The 17620-nt window shown below is 43.8% G+C and overlaps 2 protein-coding genes across 5 annotated transcripts in view; one reads left to right on the plus strand and one right to left on the minus strand.

Annotated features, from left to right (window-relative positions):
- Positions 1–2322, minus strand: part of LOC115106633 (breast cancer type 1 susceptibility protein homolog) — a 50098-nt gene extending 47776 nt beyond the window's left edge. For 2 of the 3 annotated variants that reach the window (XM_065008019.1, XM_029629549.2), the window contains exon 1: positions 745–2237. In XM_065008019.1, coding sequence (XP_064864091.1) covers positions 745–803 — 59 coding nt within the window. In that variant the 5' untranslated portion in view covers positions 804–2237. The other variant, XM_029629548.2, reaches the window with a different exon arrangement.
- On the plus strand, positions 2322–16711 carry becn1 (beclin 1, autophagy related). Of its 2 annotated transcripts, none has more exons than XM_029629553.2 (11): positions 2322–2399; positions 3364–3497; positions 3625–3689; positions 3816–3874; positions 4011–4238; positions 5301–5495; positions 6047–6193; positions 6467–6616; positions 6797–6857; positions 7109–7251; positions 15495–16711. In XM_029629553.2, the coding sequence occupies exons 2-11, from the start codon at positions 3371–3373 to the stop codon at positions 15661–15663; spliced, it is 1344 nt and encodes a 447-aa protein (XP_029485413.1). In that variant the 5' UTR covers positions 2322–2399; positions 3364–3370; the 3' UTR covers positions 15664–16711. The 2 variants fall into 2 exon arrangements, with proteins under 2 accessions (XP_029485413.1, XP_029485411.1); XM_029629551.2 differs by lacking the exon at positions 2322–2399 and adding an exon at positions 3048–3285.
- The last annotated feature ends 909 nt before the right edge of the window (positions 16712–17620 follow it).

Genomic DNA, 17620 nt, shown 5'->3' on the forward strand with positions numbered 1-17620 from the left:
CTCTGGCTGGACTGAAGAAAATGCAAATTCAAAGAATGCCGCGTCCGTCTCGCAACGGCCCATTCAACCGCAAGGGGGGAATTGTGATTCCTCTCAGTTGTGGACGTCCAAATTTAAATTTGTATCTATTTATTTCACCTTTATTTAACCAGGTAGGCAAGTTGAGAACAAGTTCTCATTTACAATTGCGACCTGGCCAAGATAAAGCAAAGCAGTTCGACACGAACAACAACACAGAGTTACACATGGAGTAAAACAAACATACAGTCAATGATACAGTAGAAAAATGAGTCTATATACAATGTGAGCAAATGAGGTGAGATAAGGGGAGGTAAAGGCAAAAAAGGCCATGGTGGCGAAGTAAATACAATATAGCAAGTTTTTTTTAAACGTTTTTTTTTTTTTTTTAAATAAACACTGAAATGGTAGATTTGCAGTGGAAGAATGTGCAAAATAGAGATAGAAAAAATGGTGGTGCAAAGGAGCAAAATAAATAAATAAATACAGTAGTGGGCGAGGTAGTTGTTTGGGCTAAATTATAGATGGGCTATGTACAGGTGCAGTAATCTGTGAGCTGCTCTGACAGATGGTGCTTAAAGCTAGTGAGCGGGATAAGTGTTTCCAGTTTCAGAGATTTTTGCAGTTCGTTCCAGTCATTGGCAGCAGAGAACTGGAAGGCGAGGCGGCCAGAGTAAGAATTGGTTTTGGGGGTGACCAGCGAGGTGAGATAAGGGGGGACTTTACCTAGCAGGGTCTTGTAGATGACCTGGAGCCAGTGGGTTTGGCGACGAGAGCGACATCATTGATGTATAGAGAGAAGAGAGTCAGTCCAAGAATTGAACCCTGTGGCACCCCCATAGAGACTGCCAGAGGCCCGGATAACAGGCCCTCCGATTTGACACACTGAACTCTATCAGAGAAATAGTTGGTGAACCAGGCGAGGCAATCATTTGAGAAACCAAGGCTATCGATGCCGATGAGGATGTGGTGATTGACAGAGTCGAAAGCCTTGGCCAGGTCAACGAATACGGCTGCACAGTATTGTTTCTTATCGATGGCAGTTAAGATATCGTTCAGGACCTTGAGCGTGGCTGAGGTGCACCCAAGACCAGCTCTGAAACCAGATTGCATAGCGGAGAAGGTATGGTGGGATTCGAAATGGTTGGTAATCTGTTTTTTTTACTTGGCTTTCGAAGACCTTAGAAAGGCAGGGTAGGATAGATATAGGTCTGTAGCAGTTTGGGTCAAGAGTGTCCCCCCCTTTGAAGAGGGGGATGACTGCAGCTGCTTTCCAATCTTTGGGAATCTCAGAGGACACAAAAGAGAGATTAATGGCATCTGGCGCAACGTAATGCAGTGCCTATAATGAATGAACTAGGCATTAGAAGTTCAGAACCAGAACGTGTTAGCTATTTATAAATAATAATGCTAAAATTGAAAAATCATTCAACTAAATAATGACGTTTTTATCATCATAATCCAGGTGAAGATTACATCTCACATTCCAGTGTTCGAATTTGTGTAAACAAGACTGTATGGGATTTCTGTTTTTGCAACTCTCTGCAGCCAATGGCTATGTCCGCTCTAGCTGTAATTCCGGGAGCCACTTGTGGATTTGACAGGTCTAATGCCGCGTTCAAAACAACTGGGAACTCGGAAAAATACGCGGTCAAATTATGACACTAATGATCTTCAGGTCGGAGCACTAAAAATAGGCCCGAGTTCCTGAGTTGGATGACCATTCAAAACGATTATTCCCAGTCGGAGCTCGTTTTCTTCCAAGTTCCCAGTTGTTTTGAACGTGCCATAAACGGTTCCACCTCCAACACCTCAAAACAACCGCTATGTTCATGTTGGCTAAAGATGCGGATCTGATTTAATCGAGCCCTTACATTCCTACTAGTTAGTGTTGTAACGTTAACTAATAGCAATCTATTGTTATTCGTAAAGTGTTAATAAAATGTGCCAAATATATAAACATAGTAAGTTAGACTAGTGTGTCAGTGTCCTTGCATGCTAGCTTACTAACAACTGCAGGCTGGTCACTAACGTTACACAATGTTGTTGCTGTGGCTAGCTAACGCCAATTACACAACTTGAGTTTGAGTGGAGACAGGCATAATAATGTACTGAATGACGAGACTGCTTGATTTCAATAAGATCACCAATAGAGCAAATACATATTATAACACTACACCTGACACAAATAGTGAGTGAATGAAGAAAATAGTAAAACTTCACAGTACTTCTGTATCTTGCTTCTCTCCTGGATTCAGTTTGGTTTTCCCGCAACTATTTTGGCGCGTGACCACAACCCTTCCCGTTGAAGAATGACAACTTCCTTTCGCGAGCAATCTTAAAGGCGTCATATCCGTTAAAAACAACAATAAAGTCCTATGGTAAGAAAACTCTTAAAGTCATTTCAAATAAAGATATATGTTGATATACTTAAGTCTTTCTGTGGTTGAAATATAAATAAATATGAGACTTTGCTACTGACACTGTGTTGTTTTCAACCGCCGAGTTAGTACCGTATTTTAGCCATCTAGCTACTGTTAGCTAACATTAGCCCAATCATGTTCTAAATGAGCCTAACATTATTTCTTATAGTCCAAGGTCGGACCGTATATGTTCTGTTTAAAGGCGAATTGGCTCTGGAAGCCAGAATGTAAACATGAATCGATTCTCAATTGCGGTACGGTTCTATAAAGATAAATACCTCTACTTTCATATCACATCAAAAATAATATCACAGTTGTACATTGTTTTAACCGGTTTTTAACCCAGTTGCCGCCGATAATCCTTTTCAATGACAACATTACATGGATGTATTCATTTCGCTGATTCTTTTGCAAAAAAAGTTTCTTAAACGGAACGAAACTGTGATGGGACCTACCTGAATTTGTCCAATCGAACTGAAGTTTTGCATCTATTTGGACTAATGATTACACCCCACGTTTGTGGCATCCTCTTCCCTTTACACACAGGTGTTCGCAGATAGTTTATTAACACAGATAGTCAGTCCACTGTCTGTTTTCCGTCAACAAACGCGGTAACATGGGAATATGGCAGTGTGGTAATAACCCTAACGCTATACAGGTGTAGTCTTTTACCTTTTGTTTTTTGACAATTATTTCTCGCTGATATAAAAGGTAACGTTATGTAGCTTAAGTTTCCAAAACAGTACCGCAAGCGATTCATGTTAATGTTTAGGGCAAGCATCGGGGTTCTTAACTAAATTCACCCAGTCAGTAGTCGCAAAAGTAGTTGGCGTCCATGAATGGGGTAAGCTAAACTGTGCTAGCAAAACCACCAGTCACCAGTAGTTTTCCCGCCGGCTAACCCTGCTAATTCTGTTTCCAGTGTTGTTATGGAGGGCTCCAAGTCCTCTAGTACCACCATGCAGGTCAGCTTTGTGTGTCAGCGCTGCAGTCAGCCTCTAAAGCTGGATACATCCTTCAATGTGCTCGACCGTGTCACCATCCAGGAACTTATTGGTATGTTTACCTGAGTGTATGTTTGAGAGAGCGTGTGTGTGGTTGTGTGTGCACATGCTTTGTAGAGGGCTACAGAGGAAGAGACAGAGATCGGCGTTGTGAGTCTGTGTGTCTTCTGTCCCATCAGCTCCCCTGGTCACAGTGACGCCAAGCAAGCAGACAGGAAGCAATGAGGCGGAAAGTGCTCCAGAGGTGAGACACTGGGTTTATTCAATCCAATGGAAAGATGGTTTTGAAACCAGGTTTCACAGCAATATCCTTCATAGAAATTGAGTTTTAAACACAGACAGGGGTTCTGATTTTCCTCTCTTCCTCCAGGAAACCTTTGTGGAAACAAAGCAAGATGGAGTCGCAAGAAAATACATCCCTCCTGCAAGGTAGCATCATGTCTAACTTACTACCTTCCAGTCTGCTTGGCCTACACAGTGTAATGCCCTGCTCTGAACTTGAACTACCATACCCTCTAGGCCTAGGATGATGCCTACATAGTTTTGTGTGTGTGTGCGCGCGCAGGATGATGTCCACAGAGAGCGCCAACAGCTTCACTCTGATTGGAGAAGCGTCGGACGGAGGCACCATGGAGAACCTCAGTCGGCGGCTGAAAGTGACCAGCGATCTGTTTGACATCATGTCGGGCCAGACCGACGTAGACCACCCGCTGTGCGAGGAGTGTACCGACACCCTGCTAGACCACCTGGACACGCAGCTCAACATCACAGAGAACGAGTGCCAGAACTACAAGTGAGTAGTCATACACTACAACTACACTAACATTACATAACTAGTGGGTAGTCAAAGTGTACTACACTATGTAACACACAGCAGGATTTGCCCTAGAAACATTTTCTTAGGCAGGGAGACCCGCTAGGGCTTAGTTTACACCAATATTTTGTTGCCTGGAGCAATATTGTGCGTCAAAAGAGGATCACTTATTTGCATGCCTGAATCATGTGTGTGGATATGAGCGTGTTTTTGATGCCTGTGTATGTGTAGGGCAATTTTGTTGTTCACATTCTATTGACGTGCGCGCATCCCAGTGTGGTGACACTGATGGTTTCTCAGAACTGGTGGCTTGATGGGCGGCAGGTAGCCTCGTGGTTAGAGCGTTGGGCCAGTAACCAAAAGGTTGCTGGATCGAATCCTCAAGCTGTCGTTCTGCCCCTGAACAAGGCAGTTAACCCACTGGTGCCGAAGACGTGGATGTCGATTATGGCAGCCCCCACCACACCGCTCTGATTCACATTTCAGTTGAACGCATTCAGTTGTACAACTTCTACAGTTGTGGCTAGCTAGATTGAGAATTTACTTAGCAGGTTATTATAATTTACGTTGCAGGTTAGGATAATTATGTTAATAAAAGGGTTAGGTAAAATGCTGTACTCTATCTAGCCACAACCGTAGAAGCCATCAGTCCAGAGAAACCATCAGATAGCTAACGTTGAAGTAGGAACCTTGACAAACTTAACAGTGAGCGAGTGAAAACACAGAAGACCGAGGGCTACAGATATGTAAAACAAGTTATCTTATTCTTCTGGCTTTATTTGTGATATTGTATCTTGCCTCGCTGGCTTGCTACGTGATCGATCCTCTGACGTTGTGGACGATAACATCTGAATTTGCGTTCGTTAACTTGCACGAGCTGCATTTGAAGTTTCATGTGCTTGTATCCACTGCAAGGTGCACGCAACTTTTCATGACGCGGCCGGGAAAGGTGTCAATGTGTGTTTTGTGTTTTTCATGTGTCTTTTTCCGTGTGTGTGTGTGTGTTTTCCTTGTCTGTGTACGGTGTGTGTCCTCTACTAGGAACTGCCTGGAGCTGCTGTCCCAGCTGAAGGAGGAGGAGGAGGACAGCCTTTTGCTGGAGCTCCAGAAACTGGGCGAGGAGGAGTCGTCACTGGTGGGGGAGCTGGAGGCGGTGGAAGAGCAGAGGGCTGCCGTGGCCGAGGACCTGGTCCAGGGACGCAGCCACTCCCAGCAGCTAGACACTGAGGAACTGCAGTGAGTAATGGCTGTCTGTCCTCCACCTCTGTGTAATTTTGGCTGTTGTATTTCTAAGTTCAAAGCACTTTGGCTGTGGCGGCTGTCATTCTGTCTCACACGGGTTAGAGCGTAAAATGAGCTTTGGAAGTCCGCTGTCTCAACCTTATGCACTTAGTAAAGAAATGAATGGAACAATGATCACCCTACTGGGAACTGACATTTTGAGACTGTATAACGCAGGGTTTCCAGAACTCGTTCCTCGGGACTCCAAAGGGTTGCTCGTTTTGGTTTTTGGCCTAGCGCTACACAGCCTAATCAACTAATCATCAAGCTTTAATAATTTGAGTCAACCGTGTAGTGTTATGGCAAACTCCAAAACGTGCACCTCTTGGGAACCTGAAGACCGAGTTTGGGAAACGCTGGTATATTGCAAGACAGGAGAATGGGACGAGGAAAAAGAGGGAGACACCAAATCAACCCCTACTCTATGCACTATATAATTCAATTTCACAAATGAATCCCTTATCCTCCCCTGGCCTGTGTGTGTGATGTGTGTCTGTGTGCTCCAGGTACCAGAAGGAGTACAGTGAGTTCAAGCGACAGCAGCTGGAGCTGGATGACGAGCTGAAGAGTGTGGACAACCAGATGCGATACTGCCAGATTCAACTGGACCGCCTAAAGAAGACCAACGTCTTCAACGCCACCTTCCACATCTGGTAAGGACTCATACTCCGACGCATTACAGACCCTTATACATGCACTAAAATACAGACGTGCACAAACAAACGCACGCATTAATTATTGACCCAATGTATGTCAGTTGAGCAACTTAATCTCTGTTTGAAGTGGTGGTGAGTGCATGCTTGCGTTTAGAATGAACAGCTGCCTCTGTCTCTCAGCCCTCATCTTGTCTTCACATAGAATTTTGAACGGCATCTTTTACATTGATAGTTTTTAGTGCTTATAATAACCTTGTCTCTGGTCCTCAGGCACAGTGGCCAGTTTGGCACCATCAATAACTTCCGTCTGGGCCGTCTACCCAGTGTCCCCGTCGAGTGGAACGAGATCAACGCCGCCTGGGGTCAGACCGTGCTACTGCTCCACGCCCTGGCCAACAAGATGGGGCTACGCTTCCAGAGGTCAGACATGACCCGCACATATGGACATATACACGCGCACACCCTTCTATGCCATGTAATGTGTTCAATTGCCAAAATAATCAGTTATTTTATCATATCCAAATAAATATGAAACATTATTTTTAATGACATATTGTAAAATGTAAAACATCTTGCTGGATTTCTTGAACCTCTCTTTAGATACCGCCTGGTCCCATATGGAAACCACTCTTACCTGGAGTCACTTACAGACAAGTCCAAGGTAATGCTTGTTACCAGAAAGTAAGGTCACACTAAAAGGCACATGAACACACTTTCTGCTGGCTACTATATTGGAGACAAATATATATGTGTATATATATATTATTATTTTTCATGAACTGTGAAAAAAATTAATGGTGAACTATCCTTTTTAATATTATTTTGCAATACTCATTAGACTGGCCCAAGCCAACCCCAGTGAATAGGCCATGTATATGGTACATTCCACTCTCTCGGTCTTCTTGTGTGTAGGAGCTACCACTGTACTGTTCAGGGGGCCTGCGCTTCTTCTGGGACAACAAGTTTGACCATGCCATGGTGGCCTTCCTGGACTGTGTGCAGCAGTTCAAGGAGGAGGTGGAGAAGGGAGACACGGGATTCTGCCTGCCTTACAGGTCAGTCAACTAGTCTAGCAGACATCATCGAATTATAATTGTAATCATCTATGGATTATTCAGAGAGGCCAAGGATTAAGCTGTCGAAAGCTGACCTACTTCAGTTATTTGTGTAAATTTGGTAAGTTATACAACTAAATTAATTAGTTTTTTTCTTCATTTTTCCAATTCATTAAAAAAAAAACTCCTTTTCATATTCAGATTTGACAAATACGTTCCCTTGTTTCTTAATGTCATTGATTCTACTTTCCTGTACTTGTAACACATCTGACAATGATTTAGTTGAGGATTTGGATTTGATTTTATTGAGGTGTTTTAAACGGGTGTTTCTGTAGATTAGAGGAACTCCTGAACACTGTTGGTTTAGACGTTTCTGGATACAATACTGCCTCCTAGTAGTACTGCCTCTTATTGGAACCCTCACAGATTCCAAGGTAGAAGTCCTAATTTGGGCAGCAGGGGGTTTAGCAGTCCCTGTATGTCTGTCTGTTCAATACAAAAGAGCGACATACTCAGGTCCCTTGGTGCATCACACCACAGGTCGCTTCACGCAGCCAGCCAGTACAGTGCCATTGAGCCTGTGCTTGGTGGAGTCATAGGCCCCCCGTCTCAAGCTCTTGGAGGAGAGCTTGGCACAGATCTCACTGTGTTTCTCCAAGCGACTAGGATCAAAGCACCGGCCGCAGTGCTCACACTGCTTCAGCTTGGAGTTGGCTGCACTCATCCCAAATCGACGTTTCAACACCACCTGAATGAATGGATGTTATCAGATGGGCCAAATAATGGTCAGCTGGGCAACAAAGACAATATATACAATATGTACAAACCAGATGAGGCTGGTGGGAGAATCCCATTGTAATGGGCTCATTGTAATGGCTGGAATAGAATATAAGGAACGATATCGCACGCGTCAATCACATGGAAACCACGTTTGACTCCGATCCATTAATTCCATTCCAGCCATTACAACAATCCTATCCTCCTAGAACTCCTCCCATCAGCCTCCTCTGATACAAACACACTTGGTCACCAACACTACACTAGATCAGCAGTTAGAATGGCTTTGTAATGTCAGGCTACTTTACCTGTCTGTCCTCCTTTTTCTCTTCCATGTTCAAACCCTTCTTGACTTCCTTTGGCTTGTGGCTGTCTGCTTTGGCTTACTAGCCACACTGCTTTCTTCTCCATTTCTCCTCACATCTTTACTCCTTTCTTCTTCATTATCTCTTATCATCTCCCATAGGTCAGAATCCACCTTCATCAGGCAGATCTCCTGGATGAACTTCTCCACCTTTTTTCTCAACCGTTCTTTTGCGTTTTTCTCCTCCAGAGCCTGAGCATCCATCTTGGCCCCACTCTTAATCAGTTTCAATTCTTGGGTGACACTGATCAGCTTGGCCTTAATATATGCCATCACCTGCTCAGCCTCTGAGTTAAAGACGTCCCATACCATCTCATCGGGGCATGGCGGTAGATCCTGTACAGTTCGGGTCTGAGTCTTGAACTGACCTTGTTTCTTCACAACCTGCCTTCTGTACTTTGAAGCAGCAGGACGAGGGCTGCCCTGTGGTCTGACTGGCTGGAATGGCTTCTTGGCATCATTGTTTGACACAGTGACTCTGGCTCTAATGGTAGGCAGTGGCATCTTGGCGACCATATTGGCTCCATGGACTGCCTTCAATGGCTTGGTGCTATGGAGGTAGATGTCTTTCACCACGCAGGTTTGATCCCTCTTGGTCCAGATGGGTTGCAGTGGCTTCCGGATGGGAGGAACAGTAGCCTTCCCTGACTGCTGAGATGTTGGAGCTACATGCAGTCCTTGACTCTTCCCATTGCAGATGGACCTCTTTTTTTTGCAGTACTGGGATTCTGGAGGGAGGATGTGGTTTCTTTTCCACAGCCTTCAAACTGGCAAGTTGCTGCAGAGCACCCTTTCTTTCTTCAGTCAACTCCAGTACTGGGATTCTGGAGGTGATAAAACTGTTTTGTTTGGGCGCTGGAAGCTTCTCAGTGGCCTTGGGTTGAGATGGCAGGGCAGGCTGAACGGAGTTGCTACTGGCAGCTCCAAGCTTCCCTGTTAAAGCATTATCTTCCTGTAGTGTGTGCAATAATCTCCTCACTTGATTCTGCAACTAAATTTTTGTCTAGTTGCACTTTCTGTATTTTATGGTGATCTACTGTGGTAACTATATCTCAGGAGGAATCTGCTAGATTGTTTTGGATACTTGTGTTCTATTTCCAGCAACCAGACACCAGAATGTTTAAACAGAACATTTGGAATTTATGGATTAGTTGTGACAATTGTTTCACAAATAATGAGACTTCTAGTATCTCACACACTTATCAAATTAAAATAGAATGTATTTATAAAGCCCTTCTTACATCAGCTGATATCTCAGTGCTGTACAGCCTAAAACCCCAAACAGCAAGCAATGCAGGTGTAGCAGCACGGTGGCTCGGAAAAACTCCTAGAAAGGCCAAAACCTAGGAAGAAACCTAGAGAGGAACCAGGCTATGAGGGGTGGCCAGTCCTCTTCTGGCTGTGCCGGGTGGAGATGTTCAAATGTTCATAAATGACCAGCATGGTCAAATAATAATAATCACAGTAGTTGTCGAGGGTGCAACAGGTCAGCACCTCAGGAGTAAATGTCAGTTGGCTTTTCATAGCCGATCATTGAGAGTGTCTCGAGTTGAAAATAGCAGGTCTGGTGAACAGGTCAGTGTTCCATAGCCGCAGGCAGAACAGTTGAAACTGGAGCAGCAGCACGGCCAGGTGGACTGGGGACAGCAAGGAGTCGTCATGCCAGGTAGTCCTGAGGCATGGTCCTAGGGCTCAGGTCCTCTGAGCGAGAGAGAGATAATTAGAGAGAGCATACTTAAATTCACATAGGACACCGGATAAGACAGGAGAAATACTCCAGATATAACAGACAGACCCTAGCCCCCCGAATACATTAAATACTGGAGGCTGAGACCAGAGGGGTCAGGAGACACTGTGGCCCCATCCGATGATGCCCACAGACCGGGCCAAACAGGCAGGATATAACCCCACCCACTTTGCCAAAGCACAACCCCCACACCACTAGAGGGATATCTTCAACCACCAACTTTCCATCCTGAGACGAGGCCGAATATAGCCCACAAAGATCTGCACAACCCAAGGGGGGGTGCCAACCCAGACAGGAAGACCACGTCAGTGACTCATCCCACTCCAGTGACGCACCCCTCCTAGGGACGGCATGGAAGAGCACCAGTAAGCCAGTGACTCAGCCCCTGTAATAGAGTTAGAGGTAGAGAATCCCAGGTTCGAGAGGGGAACTGGCCAGGCAGAAACGGCAAAGGCAGTTCGTTGCTCCAGTGCCTTTTCGTTCACCTTCACACTCTTGGGCCAGACTGCACTCAATCATAGGACCTACTGAAGAGCTGAGTCTTCAGTAAAGACTTAAAGGTTGAGACCGAGTTTGCGTCTCTCACATGGGTAGGCAGACCATTCCATACAAATTTTAGCTCTGTAGGACTAAGCCCTGCCTCCAGCTGTTTGCTTAGAAATTCTAGGGACAATTAGGAGGCCTGCGTCTTGTGACCGTAGCGTACGTGTAGGTATGTACAGCACGACCAAATCGGAAAGATGGGTAGGAGCAAGCCCGTGTGATGCTTTGTAGGTTAGCAGTAAAACCTTGAAATCAGCCCTTGCCTAAACAGGAAGCAAGTGTAGGGAGGCTAGCACTGGAGTAATATGATCAAATTTTGGGGGTTCTAGTCAGGATTCTAGCAGCCGTATTTAGCACTAACTGAAGTTTATTTAGTGCTTTATCCGGGTAGCTGGAAAGTAGAGCATTGCAGTAGTCAAAATTATGGATACATTTTTCTGCTTCATTTTTGGATAGAAAATTTCAGATTTTTGCAATATTGTGTAGATGGAAAAAAGCTGTCCTTGAAACAGTCTTGATATGTTCGTCAAAAGAGAGATCATGGTCCAGATTAACGCAGAGGTCCTTCAGTTTTATTTGAGACGACTGTACAACCATCAAGATTAATTGTCAGATTCAACAGAAGATCTTTGTTTCTTGGGACCTAGAACAAGCATCTGTTTTGTACGAGTTTAAAAGTAGAACGTTTGCAGCCATTCACTTCCTTATGTCTGAAACACAGGCTTCCAGCGAGGGCAATTTTCATCGAAATGTACAGCTGTGTCATCCGCATAGCAGTGAAAGTTAACATTATGTTTTCGAATATCATCCCCAAGAGGTAAAATATATAGTGAAAACAATAGTGGTCCCAATACGGAACCTTGAGGAACACAAACATTTACAGTTGATTTGTCAGAGGACAAACCATCCACAGGGACAAACTGATATCTTTCCGACAGATAAGATCTAAACCAGGCCAGAACCTGTCCGTGTAGACCAATTTGGGTTTCCAATCTCTCCAAAAGAATGTTTTGATCGATGGTATCAAAAGCAGCACTAAGGTCTAGGAGCAGATGCACAGCCTCGGTCTGACGCCATTTAAAGGTCATTTACCACCTTCACAAGTGCAGTCTCAGTGCTATGTTGGGGTCTAAAACCAGACTGAAGCATTTCGTATTTCTGGGTCAAGGTTTGGCTTTATTACTGCCACTTTTAGTGAGTTTGGTACACATACAGTGGATAGATAGCTGTTTATTATGTTCAACATAGGCGGGCCAAGCATAGGAAGCAGCTCTTTCAGTAGTTTAGTTGGAATAGGGTCCAGTATGCAGCTTGAAGGTTTAGAAGCCATGATTATTTTCATCATTGTGTCAAGAGATACAGTACTAAAACACTTGAGTGTCTCCCTTGATCCTAGTTCCTGGCAGAGTTGTGCAGACTCAGGACAACTGAGCTTTTGAGGGATACGCAGATTTAAAGAGGAGTCCGTAATTTGCTTTCTAATGATCATGATCTTTTCCTCGAAGTTCATGAATTTATTACTGCTGAAGTGAAAGCCATCCTCTCTTGGGGAATGCTGCTTTTTATTTAGCTTTGCAACAGTATCAAAAATACATTTTGGATTGTTCTTAATTTCCTCAATTAGGTTGGAAAAATACGATGATCAAGCAGCAGTGAGGGCTCTTCGATACTTCACTGTACTGTCTTTCCAAGCTAGTCGGAAGACTTCCAGTTTGGTGTGGCGCCATTTCCGTTCCAATTTTCTGGAAGCTGCTTCAGACCTCGGGTATTTTCTGTATACCAGGGAGCTAGTTTCTAATGACAAATGTTTTTAGGGGTGCAACTGCATCTAGGGTATTGCGCAAGGTTAAATTGAGTTCCCCAGTTAGGTGGTTAACAGTTTTTTTGTCCTCTGACGTCTTTGGGTAGGCAGAGGAAGTCTGGAAGGGCATCAAGGAATCTTTGGGTTGTCTGAGAATTTATAGCATGACTTTTGATGCTCCTTGGTTGGGGTCTGAGCAGATTATTTGTTGCGATTGCAAACGTAATAAAATGGTGTTCCGATAGTCCAGGGTTATGAGGAAAAACATTAAGATCCACAACATTTATTCCATGGGACAAAACTAGGTCCAGAGTATGACTGTGGCAATGAGTAGGTCCAGAGACATGTTGGACAAACCCCACTGAGTCGCTGATGGCTCTGAAAGCCTTTTGGAGTGGGTCTGTGGACTTTTCCATGTGAATATTAAAGTCACCAAAAATGTGAATATTATCTGCTATGACTACAAGGTCCGATAGGACTTCAGGGAACTCAGTGAGGGATGCTGTATATGGCCCAGGAGGCCTGTAAACAGTAGCTATAAAAAGTGATTGGGTAGGCTGCATAGATTTCATGACTAGAAGCTCAAAAGACGAAAACATCGTTTTTTTGTCAATTGAAATTTGCCATTGTAAATGTTAGCAACACCTCCGCCTATGCGGGATGCACGAGGGATATGGTCACTTGTGTAACCAGGAGGTGAGGCCTCATTTAACACAGTAAATTCATCAGGCTTAAGCCATGTTTCAGTCAGGCCAATCACATCAAGATGATGATCAGTGATTAGTTCATTGACTATAATTGCCTTTGAAGTGAGGGCTCTAACATTAAGTAGTCCTATTTTGAGATGTGAGGTATCAATCTCTTTCAATAATGGCAGGAATGGAAGAGGTCTTTATTCTAGTGAGATTGCTAAGGCGAACACCGCTATGTTTAGTTTTGCCCAACCTAGGTCGAGGCACAGACACTGTCTCAATGGGGATAGCTGAGCTGACTACACTGACTGTGCTCATGGCAGACTCCACTAAGCTGGCAGGCTGGCTAACAGCCTGCTGCATGGCCTGCACCCTATTTCATTGTGGAGCTAGGGGAGGTAGAGCCCTGTCTATGTTCGTTGATAAGATGAGAGCACCCCTCCAGCTAGGATGGAGTCCGTCACTCCTCAACAGGCCAGGCTTTTGGGAGGGGCAGAAAACAGTTTTCAACCAGTGATTGAGTTGTGAGACTCTGCTGTAGAGTTCATCACTCCCCTAACTGGGAGGGGGCCAGAGACTATTACTCGATGCCGACACATCTTTCTAGATGATTTACAAGCTGAAGCTATGTTGCGCTTGGTGACCTCTGACTGTTTCATCCTAACATCGTTGGTGCCGACGTGGATAACAATATCCCTATACTCTTTACACTCGCCAGTTTTAGCTTTAGCCAGCACCATCTTCAGATTAGCCTTAACGTCGGTAGCCCTGCCCCCTGGTGAACAGTGTATGATCGCTGGATGATTCGTTTTAAGTCTAATACTGCATGTAATGGAGTCGCCAATGACTAGGGTTTTCAATTTGTCAGAGCTAATGGTGGGAGCCTTCGGCGTCTCAGACCCCGTAACGGGAGGAGTAGAGACCAGAGAAGGCTCGGCCTCTGACTCCGACTCGCTGCTTAATGGGGAGAACCGTTTGAAAGTTTGTTGGCTGAATGAGCGACACCGGTTGAGCATTCCAACAGCATTTCCCTCCAGAAGCCATGAGAAAGTTGTCCGGCTGCGGGGACCGTGCGAGGGGATTTATACTACTATCTGTACTTACTGGTGGCACAGATGCTGTTTCATCCTTTCCTACACTGAAATTACCCTTGCCTAATGATTGCGTCTGAAGCAGGGCTTGCAGCGCAGCTATCTTCGCCGTAAGGCAATCGTTCTCCTGTATATTATGAGTACAGCGACTGCAATTGGAAGCCATCATGTTCATGTTACTACTTAGCTTCGGCTGGTGGAGGTCCTGACGAACCACGTCCAGATAAAGCGTCCGGAGTGAAAAAGTTGAATGAAAGAAAGTTGAGTGAGGGAAAAACAAAAAAATATAAACTGTAATTAAAGTAAAAAACATAAAGTTGTCAGGTAGCAAAGTAAGGTGAGCAACAAAACACACAGGAGCATGTCTGCAAGTTGTGACCGGAAATGACACAGGCACAGTTTTACTGCAATCTGTTGCGGGTTCAAGCATGTCGCAGTGATGAAGAATTGTGGATGTGGATCCACTTATGTGGATGTGATGTCATAATAGACCATAATATACTGCCCAAAATGGTGAATGTGACATACCTGTGTTGAACTGCTTGCCCTCATCTCATATTTAACCATGCCACATTTCTTTGAGGTGAAACATATTACTGAACTCTCTGAATTGTCAATTTAAAGGCACTTTGGCAATTTATTCATGACTAAATTTAGCTAACATAGTTAATTCAGAGATTCTTACCTTTGCCTCGGCAGTCTCGTCCACATAATCATGACGTTTGTAGTTCTTTATGATAGCCACAGTTCATTTTGGGGGGCTAAATACAGGCAAATATATTGATAAGTCACCTTGTCCTACAGATATTTACACAGTTATTGAAAAGTTACACGAGGGTAAGCCTACATGAAACACATCCCTTATTTGAAGTGTTTCTAAAATTCCCCATGGGGAAAAATGAATGGTGGAAAAACGGTTGGAACCATTTCCTTGTTTGACCACTATGTTTTATGGGTATTATGACTCATACTGTGGTACTCTATTGTACTTACACAAATACCTGGAGTTGGTCAGCTTTTGACAGCTTAATCCTTTATCTTTGCATGATCATTTGCCTCCAACTAGTCACTAGCATGAGAAATCTGCAGATTATTTTGTCGTAGCATACTGGCTTTAGATAAATAAATAAACATGTGGGTGTTAGTTGCACCAGTTTCTTTCATAGCCCTCAAGAAATAAACACTTGGGGGTTTGAGTTTTAACGCACCTTTTTCTGTTATGGGTCAGGATGGATGTCGAGAAGGGCAAGATTGAGGACACGGGAGGCAGCGGCGGCTCCTACTCCATCAAGACCCAGTTCAACTCGGAGGAGCAGTGGACCAAGGCGCTCAAGTTCATGTTGACCAACCTCAAGTGGGGCCTGGCGTGGGTGTCGTCTCAGTTTTACAACCGATAGAGGAGGAAGATGAGGAATCACCCTGGGTGTGCCCATTGACCCTTCTAAAACCACAATTTCGTCACAATGTGTGACTCTCTAAAGTTCTTCTTCTACAAAGCTCTCCTTGCTTCCCTATGATGTTTTGAGAGGGTGGGGAGAAGACTGGAGGAAGGACTTTTGAGATTCACCACTGGTGTGAGTTCCAATCCAATACGTCTTGTTTCCTTGTTTGATTTCCACATTGACCATATGAAAGGACAAAATAAAAACTGTTAAATTGTTCACATTCAAGTCCGCCTAGACTCATAGGTGTTATGAAGGGAGCTATCTGAGACTTTTGGAGCACATTCCAGAATTTAGTCCTAATAGTAGCTAAGTGGCTTCTGGTTGTGTCTTTTCCTTCATATGCACATATCTTATGACACTGGATAGGTGAAAGCTGTTGTTTCCAATTGGCCTGTTCAATTCTTATAGATCAGTACACATGAAGGGAAGGTGTGAAGGACACATTGAACTATTGAGATGCAGCACTGGAATGGGTTCTTATGTATCGTGTGCAAAACTGGAAAGTCACAAATCTGGTTTACTGCCTATTTTTCGTCAATTGGTTTGTATCTTTCTCATTCAACTCCACTCTTATCTGCAGAAAAATTTACATTTATTATGTTTTAATAGTTTTTCTTTTACTGTGCTGACACGGTAAAGATGGTTTTATTTCACCACGCGTTGGAACAGCATTGGAACATTTGCCTTGTCTGTTCTCTTGTCACCCCACTTGCAGGGCGCACCAAGTGTCTACCGAAAGCTTTTGCGTCGGGATTATGCTGTGCTTTTGTTGATTGGCAAATTCAACAAGGCAATCCTTTTACTACAAGTGACTTCTTGGTGTAGATTTAAATGTAGACAAGGAGGCTTGTGGCAGTATTTAATACCCATATCACCATATGATTTGGTTTTTCAGGTTCATTACACATGAAAATGCCAATAATGGACCCACACAGAACGCCTTATGTAAAAGGATATTTCCAATTCTAACATTTGTATAAAAATGGTAATCAAAATCTTAGACAGATTGTTTGATTTATTGATTACGTAAGTATTCAACCTCGAGTCAATACATGTTAAAATCACCTTTGGCAGCGATTACAGCTGAGACTCTTTCTGGGTAAGTCTCTAAATGCTTTGCACACCAGGATTGCATGTTAGTCTTCAAGCTCTGTCAAGTTGGTTGTTGATCATTGCTACAAAGCCATTTAAGTCTTACCATATAATTTTAAGGCAAAACTAACTAGGGCACTCTGGAACATTCAATGTCGTCTTGGTAAGCAACTATAGTGTATATTTGGCCTTGTGTTTTAGGTTATTGTCCTGCTAAAAGTTGAATATCTCCCAGTGTCTGTAAAGCAGACTGAACCAGGTTTTCCTCTAGGAATTTGCCTGTGCTTAGCGCTATGCTGTTTATTTTCGTCATAAACATCCTTGCCGATGACAGGCATGCAGCCACCCCCATGCTTGAAATTTTGAAGAGTGGTACTCAGTTATTTGTTGTTGGATTTGCTCCAAATATATACTTTGTATTCAGGACATAAAGTTAATTTCATTGCCACATTTTTTGAAGTATTACTTGCTCCTGATTACAAACAGGATGCATGTTTTGGTATATTTTTATTCTGTACTAACTTCCTTTTCACTGTTATTTAGGTTAGTAATTGTGGAATAACTACAATGTAGTTGATCCATCTCTTCTCTCACAGCCGTTAAACTGTTTAAGTCACCATTGGCCTCTGTGAAATCCCTGAGCGGTTTCCTTCCTCTCCTGCAACTGAGTTAGGAAGGATGCCTATATCTTGGTACTGACTGGGTATTTTGATTCTCATCCAAAGTGTAATTATCAACTTCACCATGCTCAAAGTGATATGCAATGTCTGTTTTTTTTTTTTTACCAACCTACAAATAGGTGCACTTCTTTGTGAGG

This window comes from Oncorhynchus nerka, linkage group LG23, assembly GCF_034236695.1.
Source record: "Oncorhynchus nerka isolate Pitt River linkage group LG23, Oner_Uvic_2.0, whole genome shotgun sequence".
In the NCBI taxonomy this organism is placed as follows: Eukaryota; Metazoa; Chordata; class Actinopteri; order Salmoniformes; family Salmonidae; genus Oncorhynchus; species Oncorhynchus nerka.